At 44.5% G+C, this 17,920-nt stretch overlaps 1 protein-coding gene across 4 annotated transcripts in view; it reads right to left on the bottom strand.

Annotated features, from left to right (window-relative positions):
- Window positions 1-17,920, bottom strand: part of Grip163 (gamma-tubulin complex component 6) — a 478,650-nt gene that overhangs the window by 32,368 nt on the left and 428,362 nt on the right. For all 4 annotated transcript variants that reach the window (XM_055068412.2, XM_072284402.1, XM_050174613.3 and 1 more), the window contains one exon: window positions 6,501-6,555. In XM_055068412.2, coding sequence (XP_054924387.1) covers window positions 6,501-6,555 — 55 coding nt within the window. The remainder of the gene's footprint in view (window positions 1-6,500; window positions 6,556-17,920) is intronic.

Here is a 17,920-nt window from a genome sequence, read left to right on the forward strand (position 1 = left end):
TTGGCTCGTTTCGCGCAGCGCACAATTTTGTGTGCTTTGCATGCGAACACTTGACTAGTGGTATAAGTCAGTGCTACAAAAACTCTGAGACAGACACAAGCGGACCACAGGGCATGATCTAGCGGTATAAGTCAATGCTACACGAATACTGAGGCAGACACAAGCAAATCACAGAGCATGATCGGGCACTGGAACACAGTAAAAAATGACTTAAGTTTCATTGTCTATGTGCGCAATTGAGTGATATGGCAACAAACAGATTAAACGGAAGTAAATCTCTCCTGCACAGTACGAAGCAAAACAAAAACACACAGACATTAGGTTTGTGTTTTATTATTTCTCTAAACTTTAATTTGTCTATTGAAGCAACAGATTAAACAAATAACAGACATTGACTTTAATAATTCTAGAAGTGACATGTCACTATGAGCGACATCGCAGAATATACATGTACGTAGGCACACTTGCGCATATATATCACCTCTCTGGATGGGAGCGCGGAGCCCGTGAGGAGAAGGGCAAACAGCATTTGGTTTGAAATTTCAGCTCTTTCCATGGTGTGTAGTGATGTAATACTTAGCAGGCACGATCGTTAGCGTGCATTGTATGCGCTGCACTTCAAAATGGCCAGGCCTGGTGAGGGGCCCTTTAAGGACTACATACCTTAATACAGTCGACTCTCGTTACAATGGACCCTGATAATCCGACAAAAAATGTCCGTTTCATCCGAAGTCCGTAATATACGAAACACCTCACTTCTGAAACTTTCATTGCGATGTCTCACAACCTGTTTGCAAAGAGTGAGTGACAAATGTCTAAAGTAAAAAACAAACAAAAAAAAAAAAAGGTTGCAGTTTCACCCAAAAGATGAAGCACCGATTGCGATAGCAAATTAAGCAAGCGTGGCAGCAGCAGTGAGCGAATTCACTTTCGTGCTGTCCCTCGTTTCAACATGAACTAAACGTCAAAAGCAGAGTGCATACGAAGCTACCAGCACTGGGTGCACTTTGTCTACACCGCAGACTGCTTTGAAGATGAGGCCCATGCAGGCATGCGCTTTGTCCACATTGCAGATCGCTTTCAAGATACGACGGCCGCGTCATATACAGCAGCCGCCGGAGTAGAACTCCCCTCTCTCTCGCTTATCCCCCCCCCCCTCCTGCAGCGCATTTCCGCCCCGCCTTCCTCCCTCGCGCGCGCGATGTTGAGTTGTGATCGTTGCCTGACCCTCGCAAGTCAGTTGTCAGTGCGTGTCGACACAGCGAAAGTATGTTTTATACACCCGATTTCGAGAAAAAAATTGTTGCGAATTTTGTCCGCCGTAGCCAATAGTCCGTTGTACCGTGGCCTATTAAAAGCAAACTCTGTTGTATTAATAAAATAGGTAGAACAAACTAAGGCTGAAGTATGGTACGTTATATCCAAAAGTTTGTTGTACACGGGTCCGTTGTAATGAGCATAGACTGTATACATATATGCTATTCCTTGCATATATTTCGTTATTTTTGCAATACTTTGCAATATTTTTATATGTTTTCTCCATATTCCAGTGTGCGAGGGAGCACCATGTCATGTAACGTGAATACTATATTGCTTGATAAATTCTACTTAAATGGGTCATATGCATGCTCATTGCATTACATAAGTTGCAGCCTGAATTCTGTTCAGAGCATTGCACAGTCTGAAACCAACCTACTATATTAATAAAAAATGAATACGTTCATGCAGGCATACCTGTGATAACCATTGTATAAGGTTGCTATATTATATTGCACAAATTTCTACAAGAGTCTTAATGGTCGTGTATCAAATCGTTACTTTGCACGAAAGCATTCCATTGTATTGTTACTAGTTGATCTTACGCATGTGTTATTGCATGCCAAAAGTGTTCAGTGTCTTTATAATGTACAACGTTCACGTTTACAGTGCAAAGGTGGTCTGTATAACTAGGTTGTGTACTTTTGTGTTACATAAATAGGATTCCTACGTCTCTCCTTTTTTTCTAGGGGGAAGTGATGTGTCACGGATCTTTGGGTCAATGTGGCTGATCTCTCAGCAAATGTTTTGGGCATTTAATAGATGGATGGATGTTATGAGTGTCCCCTTTGGAATGGGGTGGTGGGTTGCACTGAAAAAAAAAAAATTGCTATGATGAATTCTCATAATTAAATTTTCTTACCTCCTATTGTGAACTTTGTTTCTGTATGTCTCCGTTTTTTTTTTGTTTCCCTACTTTTCTTCCACCAATCTTCCGATCGCCTCTTACTAATCGCCCCCCCCCCGTATTGCAGACATGTTTACTTTCCCCCTGCTGTCGCTGAACCCAGGGGTTTCAGGGAGGCCAGTGGTGCCTAAATTGACCGCTGGGCAGATGTATTCACATTCTAATAAAACATGCTCCATCGTTTTTCTAGCTTTACCACAGCCATGCATATGCTTTTTCTTCCTTCTTATATCTTGCTTTATAGGTGCGTGTTCTAAGGCATCCTGATCTCGCTTCAAAAAGCAATGAGCTTCCCTTTGAGTTATCATAAATTGTTTCTTTCCTGATTTCATTTTTTCCTCTTAAGTGGTTACTCATGGCAGGTTTCTTTTCCATTGCCACCACCCGGAAGGTTATTTCAGTCTCTCTGGCTTTCCGCTTGACATTCTTTGTTGCTGTGTTGCTCACCCTACAGGCCGCATACTTGCTGGTAAGTTTCCTAGTTCTTTTCCTCCACTGTGAATCAATGTTTTTTCTGTACAGATACGTCAACACTCTCCTAGCCCATTTACTTTCTTCCATATTTCCCAGTCTTTCTTCATAATCAATTTTACTGCGAGCTTCCCTCACTTCAAAACTTGTCCAGCCCACATCACCCTGCACAACTTTATAAGCCGCACAAAGGGATGTGCCACAAGCAATACTAGATCAGACGCACTAAGCAAAGCATGTCATCATGTGGCAGAAAAATTGTCTGGAGTATAGAATTCACCTCAAAGCGCCTTTTACGTCAGTATACCCTGTTCATATGGCTTTAACAAAATACCGACCTCCTTATAAACTTTGCCTTCAGCGTTTCTCAAATCTTTCATCACCACTGGGGCGCACAACTGGCCCGTCCGCGGGAGCCCAGGAGAAAAAGCGTGCCGTGCACAGCCGGCAGGCGAGGAGAACAGCAGGTGAGGAAAATCAAGGAGGAAAGCGCCGCGAGGAGGAGAGTGTCGCGACTTTCAAATTATCAAGGGGCTTTATTTTGTGGAGACAAGAAAAGGGAGAGGGCACGGAACCGAGTTCACCGGACCATGCGGCAGGCATCTAGTAGAGGAGGCATTGCTCTATGATACTCTACACAGTTTCCTACTGTCTCGTGCCCGCGACTCTACGCCACCTGGTTTCGGCCCAGTACGCTCAAGAGCTCACTGAGCTTCAAGTTTTGCCGTTGTTCACTGTTAACATTGACATTGTTCACAATTTGACTAGTATATCCTACAATTATCTCTTTTAAAATATTTGTGTTGTATCTATAATGATCCACTGAATTATTTTATGGTTTTCTTGCATTTTATTTTTCAAGCGTTAGATATTGTATTGCATTATATATTGTATAACCTGTAACACTCAAACTTGTGCAATTTTATTTATGTTTTTGCTAAATATTGTATACCTGCCAAAACTTTTTCATTTTTATCACTCTCGACTGTTAAGTCCCACCCTGCTAAAATCCCTATATAGGATTGCAGTAAACAAACAAACAAACAAACAAACAAACAAACAAACAAACAAACAAACAAGTAAATAAATAAATAAATAAATAAATAAATAAATAAATAAATAATCATGCAGGTGAAAAATGTTTGGCTCTAGTGATTGGCGACATTCTAATACTATGTTTGGAAGGTGTTCCGGTGAACCTTTAAAATGGAGTCGTTTAAGCAGTCCCCCTAGAAAGCAAAGAAGCTCTGACAGGTGAAAGTTCCCACATAACTTAATACTACAGATCACAGCAGGTGCTGTGCTCAACATGTCACTATGGAGTTCACTCATCATAGCATTTTGGTTTTGGGGACCAGTCTTGTGCAAATTATTACAAGTAAATGTTGTACTCGAGCTGCTATAAAATGCCAGTGTGGTGTGTAATGACATCAAATTATGCAATCAGGAGCCACAGTTGTTCAAAACAAATAGCCAGGGCTGTGTCACGAGTTGTGGGAAGTATGCTCGGTGTTAAGCTAGGGCTGAAGGCAAGATCCAGATCTAGCCATACACAGTCGTACCATTAGTACTCCCCAACCAGTAGCGCGTGTAATCGCAGCTAAGTCGGGTTCGAACAAATAAGGCAACCAGTGGTGTAAGCTCTAACAACATTTATTGCTACAAGCAATAAGGGACACTGGCAGAGGAAAGTCCACTCTGTAATAAGTAATAAATAGGCTTGCCTCGTTGCCTGGGATAGTGAGGCAAACGAGGGCACTCACGGGTTGCAGTAGGTATATCAATCTGGCAGGTTAGAGGTTGGGTGCCCGAGAGCGAGGGTCTCACGCGGTGGCATACGTGCTTTCATACCTTATTACCTCTTGGGAGGGGAATGTCCTCCTCACCTGTCGGATACCTTTCCTTTTTGTGTGAGCCGGGGAGGAGGGGGAGGGGGGAGGGAAGGGTATGCACGTCACAAGAGCAAAGGAGAATGGGATGACGTGAGTACACGGGACGAAATGGGCATGTGTGCTCCCCACAGAGTCTAGGAATGCAGTCATACAGTGAAATCTCGATATAACGAACTTCAGGGGACTGCAGCAAATTATTCGTTATTCTGAAAGGTTGTTAGAGTGAAACCCCCAAAATTACCCATTCCACCCATCAACCCATCAGTTGTCACTGTATGAGCTATCCACGAAAACATCGCTGTTGGCTCTTGTTCCATGCTGTTGTTATTTTCCCAAAGCACCATATAGTAAGAGTGGTGTGTACTCGAGAGAAACTGATGCCGAGAAAACCACCGACAAAGAGGAAGTTCCATGTTGCCTCTAAAGTGTAATGTTTGTTTGTTTCTTTTTCACATTTCTTCCCACGTACAATGCAACTGTCTCAACTATTCCAAAGTGCAAGCGCATGTAAACGACACCGTTTAAAAAGTACAACCGTGTGGCATCTCTACGAGCATGGAGGTTACATTTATCTGCGTGTAGCTGGTTAGGCCACAGAAAGAAGCATGAAATAATGAAGAGGTGTGCCCAGAAATAACAGGAAAAGGAGGAAGAGATGTGTACCCGTTGCTAGGCGACACTTGTTTGGATAAAGCATGTGCTCAGAATACCTTATGCATTGTCTCCTCCGCAATAAAAAAACAACACTAAAATTCCCACCCACATTTTTCTCCTCCAGTGCTGTCTCAGGTTTTCTAAACCCACGTGCCGTGGCATCTGCTTTCTGCAACTTGAAGTCTGCTAGACCACTGTTATGGCTGCCGTGAAGGATACATGGAAATCTAAGAATCCACAGATTTTGAAATACATATTAATTCGCAGTACTTAGGTGATGTTAACAGGAGACAGAAATTGAATAAGATTGTTATTCTGAAAAGTTCAGCATGTTGAAGTTCATAGTACTGAAATATTTTTACATTTAAAATGTAAGCCGGCAGCAGGGGATTTCTGAAAAGTTGGTTTATCTGAAAAGTTCGTCAATGTGGTGTTTGTAGTAACAAGGTTTCGCTGTGCACGAATACATCAGCACACAAAAAAAAGTAATCGAAGGAAACTTACTTAGAGGAGCACTAAACGATGGGACAAGGAAAGACAACATAAGGGTGCAGGGTAATGAGTTTTTATTTGAAGGAGCATATATACTGAAAACTGTATGTTAGTCTGCACCCTTGTGTTGTCTTTCCTTGTCCTGTCATTCAGTGCTCCTACGAATATGTTTCAAAAGGTACCAACATGCCCAATTTAAAACCCTTCATAGAAGGAGTGTGCACAGACAGATCATCTCGATATGAATCATGTGACCCATCACAAAGATAAATATGTGACAACCACTTGCACAGCTGCACCTGCAGCTGTGCAAGTGCAATAACAAAAACCTGCAGGCTCCAATGCAGGTTTTTCATAGAAGAATCAACATTTGGACAAGGTGGTATTGGTTGAACATCTTGAAGGAGCAGCACAAGACAACAAAGACAGAAGGCAGGAAACATAGAGGAAAGCACTGACTTCATAAATTCAGCGCCGACCACTTCAGCACAAAACTTTTCCTTTGTATTCTGCAGTCTTCATTTGGGTACTTTCCTTTGATTTTATCACAGCTGGCACTCTCCCTCAAGGATTTGTGCAATGCTTAATGCTCACTGTTTTACCAGAGGTGTATTCGCTACAAGCCAGTAGAGGCGATGCTGGCTATTGATCTTAGTGCCTCTCACATGCATGAAACCTCGCTATTTCAAATGCTTAATAAAAAAGAAAAAGAAAGCAAGAATCAATGGTGAGGCAAGTGAAAGGGAACCAGATCTTCTGTCACTTACCTCATCAGCTGAAGTTGCCTCAATTCCAGTGATGAGTCTGGCTTCCTGGGGAGTGCTAAGGAAGTATAAAACAATGTGCTCTTTACTTCAATGTAAGGTCATTAACGCCACCAACTAGCAAGTTGACAGGAACGTTGCTACGGCTAAGGTGTAGGCTCAGCAAAGCACTGTCACATGCCCTTGCGTACAAAGAGCCAGCAGCAGCCATTTATCACCAATGGACAGAGTACAAGTTACTAAAGGCGAAACACAGGCTAGCTGATTATTCATTTTAAAACAGGATATACAGGATATACAGTAGACTTGCTGTTAAAAAGGACCTCACCAGGCTCCATAGCAAAGTTTGGTTGTACAGTCGAGCCTACTTATAAAAAAGAATGGTGTGATGAATATTGTGGTCTCAACGCCTTCAGGATCGATGGTGAATTGCGCCTCGATGAAAACATCCAACCCCACTCACGCAGAGGAAGCAGCTATTGCATTAGCTATAGCATCTAACCCCAACGCCGAAGTGCTCACTGATTCCCAGAATGCCTGTCGCAACTTCAATAATGGATTAATTCACAGGTGAGGGTTGTCATTGCTGACTAAGCATCCACCCAGCCAAGCCTCAGTCATCTGGTTTCCCGGACACCTGGAACTACCAGGAGGAAACGAAGCCGCTCACAGGCATGCCCGAGCTCTTCTATACCGGGCGTCTCCCCCTGATGACCGTGAAGGGTGCTGCAACCTAACTGTTTTAGCAGTGTATGCTGACAATCTCGCACCATACAGAACAGCCAGGAAGGAGTACCCAACACCACATAAATCCCTCAATAAGTTGGAAGAGAACACTCTCAGGAGACTACAAACTAATACATATCCAACACCAGCTAAGTTACACCAGTGGTACCCTACACTATACTCCCCGCAATGCCCACACTGTGGAGAGATAGCTAACCTCTACCACATGGTGTGGGCTTGCCAATTTAATCCCATAGTTGACCCCATTCCAAATCCCTCAAAAGAGCAGTGGGAGGCTAGTCTGCTCAGCAATCCTGACCGTCAACACTGGCTGGTGGGGAGGGCCAGCGCAGCAGCAGTAACCAGTGGGCTACCAGACTAGGCGGTCCACCCACAAGTTCTACTAATATCCTGCAAATAAAGATGTTTTCAATCAATCAATCAATCAATAAAAAACTTGATAGTACCGCAAAAAGTAGTTGTCATATCAGTAGTTCATTATATATGGACTCACGCTTAAAAATGTTCAATTATGAATGGCACTGAAGCTGGCATCAGCAGTTACAATTCAGAAGCAGTTTGGTCTGAAAACCAGATTTTCAGTGCCATTTTTGGTCCTGGTGCATTGCCGCACCTAGCTACAAATTTCTCCTAGAAATGTCCATCTAAAGAACGAAATGAGGCGTCATAGAGATCTTTCAAAATGGTGCCCAGTTCAGATCACCTGTCTTGGCATTACGACTGCCTGTCAGTCACACAAGGGTTGTAAAGTTACGTTACCTATGTTGCTTTAGGAGAAAAAAATTCGATGTTCGGAAGGTACAATGCCATTGCGAACTATTATCAACAATCGGCAATTCGTAAACGAAGCTTTGCCAAACCACAATCTCCTGATAATGGATCTCCTGATAGTAACCAGTGACCTTTTGCAGCGTTGCATGGAGGCGGCTCGTGGTGCAGTGCTCTAACCAACTCGGGTAGTGTGAATATCGACACTAACGATAGCAACGCTTGAGCAGCCATTGTTCCCATAGTGGAAGTACATGGATGGTTGTTCCAAATTGTTGAAATAGGAGCGCCAATGCACATTCTGCACCATGCCGTATGCCTTGCCTTGAAAGCAAGTGATCTTCTTTGTGGCTTCTAAAATCCATGCGTGGTAGATGCTCGCTCATCTCAAAAGCCGTATCATTATCACAGTTTGGTTGTGCCTCTGTGCTTTGGTACGTTGCATGCGCCCTCTCTTTACCACGACCGGATTCGAAGTGTTCATTGTAACAGTACAGTGATTTAAGAAATATTTCCTTATACCTAAAAGCCTAAAAGAAGTTTCGATAGGCAGGGTCGAAAATGCACTGAAATACAGTCATTATAACCAATAGATGGTTATACCTGGGATAAGGCACCATCAAGGCAGCACTTTAATGAATTAATTTTTCCAATATGTTCATTACTGGAAGAAAGAGAAAAAACTGAACTGCCCTGTTGCCATGCTGGCAGGAGGTGAACGTCGCTGTCAACAGAGACGCTCTGCCCCTTTGCCTCAACTAGCATCTGCAAGCGGTATTCTTTCCCTGTCTTCTCCCACACTGGAGCTGAGGGTCCACGTCACATTCACGTGATGAGCCCAGACTCCATTTCTTTTCTCTCTACTTTCTTGCTGCGCCACTTTCTGTGCCCCTTCCTGTGCCCCTTTCTCATCTTTTATTACAGATCGCACTGTGGGGTGGTGTGTTAGTCTGCACTGCATTTGGTATCGGCCCACTTTCCGCATTACTTTCATTGTAGCAGCTAACACTACGTATATGCGACGTTGTACAGTTAAATCTTGACATGATGAACTTAATATAACAATATTCCCGATATAATGAAGTATCTAACTTTTCATAACCTCTTGTCCACAGAACATTATGTATTTAGAAACTCAATATAACAAAGTGTGTTTGTATGCGATTTCAATATAATGAAATTTCACTGCCGCCACAAAGGAATGCCAAGACAATAGATGGAATTTTCTACGGACGCAGACGGTCAAATGATTGAATTACAAGCGGCTGCTTACAGCCGCATCTCTCAAATCATGCGCCGTGCTACAACATCGACCGCCAAAGTGGAGCAGCATCACATTCTGTATAAAATCCAAGTGCGATGAGATGCTATCGTGCCCAGCACACTGTGTGCTTTAGGTGTGAGTGTAATGGTGATTCCAATGGCAGATTTGGAGCACTTCCGGTAGTGGTTTTCTTGCTCCTTGCAGTGAAAGTCTATTCCATTGGGAGACTGAGAGTGCCTCCTGTATCTTTAATTGGTGGATTGGGAGCAGCTCCGCTGCTAGATCCACTACACAGAGCAGTGCTCTTGATTCCACAAAAGTTGACGGAGTCTAGAGGAAGTCGCTTGGTGTCAGTCCACCCACAGCCAACATACCGCTGTGGTGTGTACGCTCGTGAATGCAAATCGCAGTCTATTGGAAGAAATGAGTGGTGCTTCGCATAATCAACTTGCGCTTTTACTGCTTATGGGGAGTGATGATTCATGTAGCTCAAGTTCCGAACCAACCAGCGGCGACTCAAGTAACGAAGAAGCTTCAGAAGCTAGTGTATTCAAGCAAGCTTTCAACATCACGTTTTGACCATTGCCACCTTTATTATACTTTTGGCCGCCGGCCAAGAGACAGCACGTCTCGTCTGTGGCTGCACATGGCTGTAAGCGCGGCTGAGTGCATACACAGCCGCGCACCCTGCTTTAGAGGTAATCTGCTCCAAGTGTAAAGAGTGGGCATGACAAGAAGGTGTGGCACCATGTAAGCTGTCTTCCCATGCATTTAGTATTGGAGGTTGTGTAATCTCAAGTTTCGGTGACTCGTTGGAGTGAGAGAAAGACAAAGCATTCGCTCCCCACTGCCAGCGCTTTTCGTGATAACATTGTCCCAGTGCGGGCAACACTATCAGCGGCGGGGGCAGAGTTCAGGCGAACGTGCGGCTGGCTTCGCTTAATTCATACCACCGACGTGCAGATATGGACAACGTATGTGGCATGAAACAGTATCATTCGTCGCTGACTTTCAAATTTATCAAAATGAATTGTTTTCTCATTCAAGTCTGCTTTCTTTGATTGTCCGATAATTCGGAAAATTCTGTGGCCCCTTTCCATGTAAGAAAAATTGACTGGAAACTGTACTTATTGGCATAAAGGGTGGAATTTCAATACATAATTTTGATTAATGAAGGAAATTGCCGATTTTATCGACTTTGTTATGTCGCGGTTTAAAGGTACTACCTTCATCACTGACCCAGGTTGACCACATTTTAGCATTTATTCATTGGAGTACAAACGGCATTGTCACAAAACATAGACTAAAGGACATAGACATGGTATGTACGATTGTATAACACTCACTCGCAGATCAGGTCGCAAACATTGTCTCTCTTGCTTACGCCTGTTAATTATTTATACACAATGCAACAGTTGCCATGTATAAATATGATTCAATGAACGCAGCAGAAGTCATGCCATTGCCATCATGTGATCATCGCCAACATAGTTGTCTTGCTGCCATCGTCATACACACGCACGCTCGTGTCACATATATAACACTCGATTTACACATCCACTCGGTAATGCTTTGCAAAACCTCAAACAATGCTAAATAGTCAGCTACCTGTAAAATGCTTCACATAAGATTGATTCCCACAGTGCAGGAATGTGCACAATTTTTCTTCTGTTTAAAATTGCAGCATGTAGGAATTATGTTTACAGAAATTAATTTTCCTGAAATGGATAACGATGGCATTTTTCGATTAATGTACAAGCACCCATAATCACATTTTATCATGCTGATTGAGTGAAAATAGATGCTTCCTATACACTGGTACAATTTATATACAATTTTTTTCTCAAATGCACAAAAAGTGTGGTGTGCAACCTATAGAAAGGTGTGATTTATAGTCCAGCAAATATGACATATACAAAGCCTATATGTATGTGCTCCTAATGCAATTGCAGTAAACTCTCGTTAACTCAAGCTCTGATACTTCAAGTACTAACTCCACATGTTTTCCACCTCATCATGAAAACGTATTTGCGCTGGACTATGCATATCTTGAATCTTGATTGCAAAAATAGAAGAGAGAAATCCATACCCAAAGGTTCTCATAACTTTGTGCGTAGCTACAACATCCCCAGCTAGTGAAAACAGAATTCTGTGGCCATGGCAACTTTGGATTAACAATGCGAATAAAGCTTGTCACATGTCTTGTGGCAACCTCGGGTCATGCAATCCCCTGCAAGTCCCTGCCACCCTCCCATCACTCCTAGTGAGGCGCACCTTCGCACTTTATGCAATACCGATCAAGGCAACTAGCACCCTTAGCAACTTCTGCTATATGCCTCACAAATGAGAAAATGACACACGACTTCCACCAAATTATTGCCGGACAATTAAAATTGGAGGACGCTTAAGCTTCGCCTTCAAGAGTGGAACGCGATAGCGTTATCGCACCCCGTTCGCAACGCCTACTCAAATGCGCTACGCCAGCCAAACGTCGCGATCGGCAGGGATAGCCAGGCCCCGACACGCCATAAAGGCGGATGCGGTAATGGGGCGAGTGGCGCGCCACGTGTCGGGGCAGCGCCGTACATTGCGAGGAGGGGGTCTTCTGTGTTTGCCACAAGATGGCTCTGCGTGTGCGCAGAGCGCAGAAGAAATTTAGCGGAAACATACTTCGCTACTCGTGAAACTGCGACTTCTGTAAGTTACATGGTCATAATTACCAATATACACCGCAGTATAAACTTTCTACGGCACGTTTCTAAGGCAACACCGCATTCACTAGAGGCGATTTGGTCTCGTTTTGAAGGAAAGAACTCGTGGCCGAGTGGTAGCGTCTCCGTCTCACACTCCGGAGACCCTGGTTCGATTCCCACCAGCCCATCTTGCAAGAAGTTTTTCATTTATGAAGTGCCTTGTGGGATTTATCGCTCACGGCCAACGCCGCTGACGCCGATGACACCGGTTTTCTGCGACACGAGCTCCTTAACGCTGTCGCGTTAATACTCTTCCTCCCTAACTGCCATTTCGCACTCAGAGCTGAGCACACCTATGCAATTTGTGTCACACCAACCAAGGACATATGATGCCAGAGAGAGCAACCAATGCCCAACCGTAGTTATTTTCCCCCATAAACAAGGGCAGAAAATGACACGTGACCAAAGTTTATCCATATTGCTCGCAAAAGCAAGGCCGAAAAGCAGTTCATGCGATAGCAATGCTGCTACATCTCAACACCAGTTGATGAAAATTACGCATCTATTACGTCAATAATGGAAACATTTGTAAAAGATCAGACAATGTTATTAAATAGGAAAATGTGAAGTCATAGGCTGTTTGCTTTCATTCACGAATAATTATGGGTATGAAACTTTGCATGCTTTCTGCAGTTTGCTCACGGTGATGCATGATGATAAATCCCGAGATAGTATTACCATTTTAACACCGGAATGTCATCAGAACTCTCTTATGCATAGCCATAAAAAGTAATGACAATACATATATATCAACATTATAAGATTTGATCAGTAGCTTAATTTTTTTACTGCCTTTTCACTAAATACAGTCTAGCCCGGTTATAACGAAGCCACTTATAGCGAAATAGTGGTTATAACGAAGGGATTTGAATTTCCCATTCCCATTTTTTGCATTTTCGATGCATTTTGGGTCCGGTTTTAACGAAGTAAATAAGAGCGCGTCAGCGGATATAACGAAGAGATTTAATACCAACCGAAAAATAATCTGTCAATCAACACATTTTTGCGTCCTTGAGGCGATTTTTTCCGCGAAAATAAGAGCAAAATTCGGCTGACGGCGTCCTTTCGTGGCATCGTCTGCTCGCATGGCACGCCAGTCTCGTGTTGCGCCGTCCTTGAACGGCGTCACGGTCCACTACCGGCGCCGAGTGATCGAGCGCCTCCTGATTGATGTTTACACTGCCGACAACGTGGCCGGCATGAAGGTGCCTTTGGTAAAGGCGATTTTCTTCGCAAGCGGAGCCTGGAGGGATATGAAGCACCTGACCATCGCCCACTGCTTCGAGAAAGCCGGCTTCTCCCGAAGCAGCAGCGCGAAGGCGGCGCCTGCTGGGGACGAAGCTACCGCGATTGACGTCGCTGCAACCGCTGATGCTGCCGCCGCGACGGCCTGCTTGGAGCAGCTTTGGGATTCCGCTAGCGACTTGAACCTTGTGCCTGCTGGTCTAAGCCACATGGACTTCGTTTTCGCCGACGATGACCTTGTTGCCAGCGAGGACTTCACGACTGAAGAAGTTGCCGGGAGTGTCATGGAAGAGACCTTGGCCGACAGCGCCTCCGACAGCTTAGGCGACGATGCTAGTTGTGCGCCTAAGCCGGTCACCTCCACTGCGGCCATCGCAGCTGTTGACACGCTACGGATGTACCTCGGGAGTCCGGAGTTCGACCAGATCTTTGGTTCGCAGTTGGATGGTATGGAAGCCGCAATCCTGAAGTCCGCACTCGCGAAACGTGTTCAGGGGACGCTGGACAACTTCTTTCAGCGGCAATAAATCGGTATGCCCATGTTTGCATTTTTTTTCATAGTCCACATATTACGAAATAGCGGATATAGCGAAGTGATTTCCGATTCCCGCCGACTTCGTTATAACCGGGCTAGACTGTATTGTGTTTTAGCTGTGTTCAGTACCAGCGAAAACTACAGGTGGCATGCATGGTGTGAAGTGTGGTTTCTGTGGATTATTGTAACATAGTGTTCTTTTTATCTTGACAGCGAAATAACAGATGTGTGTTGTCACTAAGGACACATGCATGTGGCACTAGTTCAAAATCTGGGCAAACGCACTGCTCAGAATTAATGAAAAACTCTCAAACCTCACTGGCGTTATTGTATGCCATTATACAACGAGGGCTAGAAATAAAGATGGATCAGTTAGGCTATTCATGTTGGGTTGTGACAGGAAGTTGTGGTGAATACTTTCACTTGCTTATGCTTCCCTTGTACTGTTGCTCTGTGTACTGTTGCTCTGTGTTGTTATGTAAACTGGAGGAGTGTAAGACTTAGTACAATGAGCCTCGAATGGCAAACATTGATTTTTTTTTCCCATCAAGAAGTTGGCCCCACAAAATGTAGATGGCACTGCGGTGCCTCCACAAGCCACCATTGCAGGATGTATGGTAGTGTATGTATGTTCTGTGGGAGTTTCACTACCAGGCATACATACACCTTCACATGACTTCCGCCAAACTTGGCATGTGATATGACTGTGCATGCATCTGTGATTGTTGGGGCCTAATTTCACATCAGTACCTATTGCCTTGCTGCATGTGGGTTGCCTAGGCAAAAGAGCAGCATCGGCAGTGGCATTGCATCGTGTGCACTTGCCTTTCACCAGTGTAGTGAGCAATTATGCCAGCATCAAGCTTAGACCCTGCGCCGAGCTGCACTCCCCACTTATTCTTTTCACCTTCCTTTTCTCTATGATGGACCTTGCTTGTCTGCTCACTGCAGCCGCTTTGTTGTGGCCTTGGGCAAGAGCGATGAGCCGTGTCTCTTTTTTCACCCCCATTTCATAACACACATACTATAGTCTGTAATACCCAGACTATGTGCATTATGTTCCATGGATACTTTGTTAATTCAGATCTGAACCATTTCGATGCAGCACACTGTTTCACATGGTTGTTGCTGTTGTTGTAACCTCTCTACTGTAACGCAGAATTTAGGTAATAAATAAATGAATAAATAGATAAATTTAAGATGCTGTCAGTGATGCATAAATGTGGTTACAGTGTATTAACCATGACCATGAGCAAGACGATCAATACTTTTAAGCAAGTGCAACAAGTCCATACACTGAGCCCAAACAAGGCAAGTGTGCGAGCCCACAGCGAAGAACATGTGGCTTGATAAGGATGCCCACTTGAAATTCAGACAATGGTGAGGTGCAAACAGCATATCACTCATAGGCATTTGCTGAAAGTGTGACAGTTACACTTCCACACTTCAGTATTGGTTTTTTTAAAGGGTCCCCAAAACGGTTTGGACAAATTTTGTAGACATGTAGGCCACAGCTACAGCAAAAAATTAGTGCCCCAATTTAAGTGAAGCATTTGATATCAAGAGATCTGTGGAAGATTACATTTTGCCTTCCTCCCTAGTTATGCTCTTTCTCCTCAACTCGTTCGCCGAGTGATTGGGGCTAAGTTCCACCTTCACTGGCTCTGCATCGTGATGCAAAATCATGTCGTCTACTTCCGGTTGTCTTGAAGCCAGTGTGCAAAGCCTCTCCAATCTCACTGCTAGCCGTGTGGCAGTCAATCCCCAGAGAGCTATACAAGCAGCATGCATTGCAAGCATTCTGTTGCAGCACAGAGCATGTCCGGTATTCCAGTAACCACAGCCAAGCTGGGCGTTTTTGTGGATGGGCGGAGGCATAAAGTAAAGTCCCTCCATACTAATACCACTGTGCTGAAGGAACTTTAGCGTAGACATACGTGGGCGGCCTGATTGGCCAGCACAGTCCAGCCACCTTGTGGCGCAGAACTTACCCAGCCAAACACAGAGCCAATATTGCTGTAACCAAGTGTAAAACATTTTAAACATTTAAAAAGACAATGTGTTCATAATTATGCTCCAGCCAAAAACTCACACCAGCTGCAAAGAAGAATACACTTGTTTACTGCTGTATTGGTTCTCTGTTTGGTTGAGCTCTGTGCTACAAGGTGGCTCATTCATGTCGTTAACGTTTGCGTGTCTGCTCATCCCTTAAAATGCCAAACCTTATTGTACTGGTACAGTAAAAACTCAATCTAACGAAACGCGATTTTACAAAGCTTCCCATCTAACGAAGAAATTTCCATTCCCCGGCAAGTACCCATAAGGTTCAATGTTATCAACTCAAATTAACAAAACTAGCTTGCATTAAACCTGATTTAATAAAGAAATTTCCATTCCCTGGCAAGCACTCATAAGGTTCAATGTTGTCATCAACTCGAATTAACGAAACTAGTTTGCATTAAATTCGATTTAACAAAGCTTTTCCAGAAATAAATGAGTGAAGAAAGCTCTGATTTCTTTCGAATTTTGACGCAGATGGGTTTTTCTTCGAGCGTGCGCTCTCTATCGCATTAAAACAATTAGGCGCCTTAGTCACGTCCTTAGCTTTATTTTGACGAAGCTGCACGCTGTGCCCATGCACGAAACAACGGACTCTGCAGTCGCTAGCGTTTTTACATACAAAATGGCACTAGGGGTCACAGTAGTTGGGCTGCCCGTGCAAGCGCTTTACACGTGCATGCATGGGTTAACAGTAAATGCAACGCCGTGGTACCTTTTGGGTGTCACTATGTTACAGTTTTAGATTTTGAAGGACCGAAAAATCCCTTACTCGATTTTCCTGACTTCTCGATTTAACGAAATAATTCTAGTGTGGTCATCACTTCGTTAAATCGAGTTTCAACTGTAGTAATCCTTCGATGTGAAGTGATGGCTGCAAATGTGTAGATGCTGGTGCCGACTGGGTACCGACAGCCTGATGCGCTGCAGCCACTCCACTCACACGTTGCCTTGCAAAGAGACGTGATGTTGCACCTTGACATGTCACTGTTCGCTATGTAGCGGCACGACTATTGCTTCCACAGCTGGTGATGAAGAAGACTGCTCATGTGCATGCAGCACGAGAATAAAACACGCTGGCGCTGTACCTGAGCAGCTGCGGTATCGGCTGCTCCAGAGATCCCGCAGCACCATGGCTGACTTGCTTAAATAAGCCGTGGCTATGTCTTCACACTGCCTCCTACAAATTGGTGACACTGGATGACTAAGCCCAGCCATGCCAGCATAAACGCACCGACTCTATCAAGGTGAGAGTGACGTGGTCTCATGTGATCCGGCAGATATCCCGCAGTTGTACGGTCTCCGGGAATTCTGCATTGGCATGCCGGACATCTGGTCCATCCAGCTGGACAGCCACTTCCATATCAACAAGGTTCCAGGCTCTGGCTGCATTCCAGGCTCTAGGTGTCACCTCCAGGCCCAGTCTTTTAAGAGGACTTGTGGGCAGTTGTCTTTGCTCACTACACCACCTCAAGCGCTTGATCACGACAGCTCTTGCCATTTGAACCATCGTGTCATTCTGCGTCTTGTTGTCCCATGTCGCCTGTGTCCACTCGTGCTGATCGTCAACGGCGCTAGCCCCAGCATCAAACCTCTACTCGGTCCGCGAGTCTCTTCTGCATCTCAAAGGCAGCTGTGCAACGACTCTTTCCAAGGAATTCATTGGGCCAAATGCAAGCGCTTTTAGCTATTCTATGGCCCGCCAATCTCCTTCCTTAGACGTTTCCACAAGCTAACCGCTTTTCATTCGAGGCCACCTCACTCATCACAGATTCAGAGGCTCTCCCACCAACTCCCTTAGGCACAAATTTCCCTCTCGCAGGCACGATGATGCCACAAGCAGGACCTTTGCGACGCCTTCAGGTACCACCACAGCCTTGATGCTGTCGGCGTTTGAGATTTCACCACAAGCAGCAGCAGGCGACCCTTACGATGTTCTGTGCTCGCACCTTCCGTGGATGCATGGCCTACCGAAGTTTTGCAAGAGCAGCTATACCATCCGGTATCTTCAGCTCGAGTAACACTTCTATATTGTGAGTGACCAGCACTTGCG

The sequence above is a fragment of the Dermacentor andersoni genome, chromosome 9 (assembly GCF_023375885.2).
Source record: "Dermacentor andersoni chromosome 9, qqDerAnde1_hic_scaffold, whole genome shotgun sequence".
Classification (NCBI taxonomy): Eukaryota; Metazoa; Arthropoda; class Arachnida; order Ixodida; family Ixodidae; genus Dermacentor; species Dermacentor andersoni.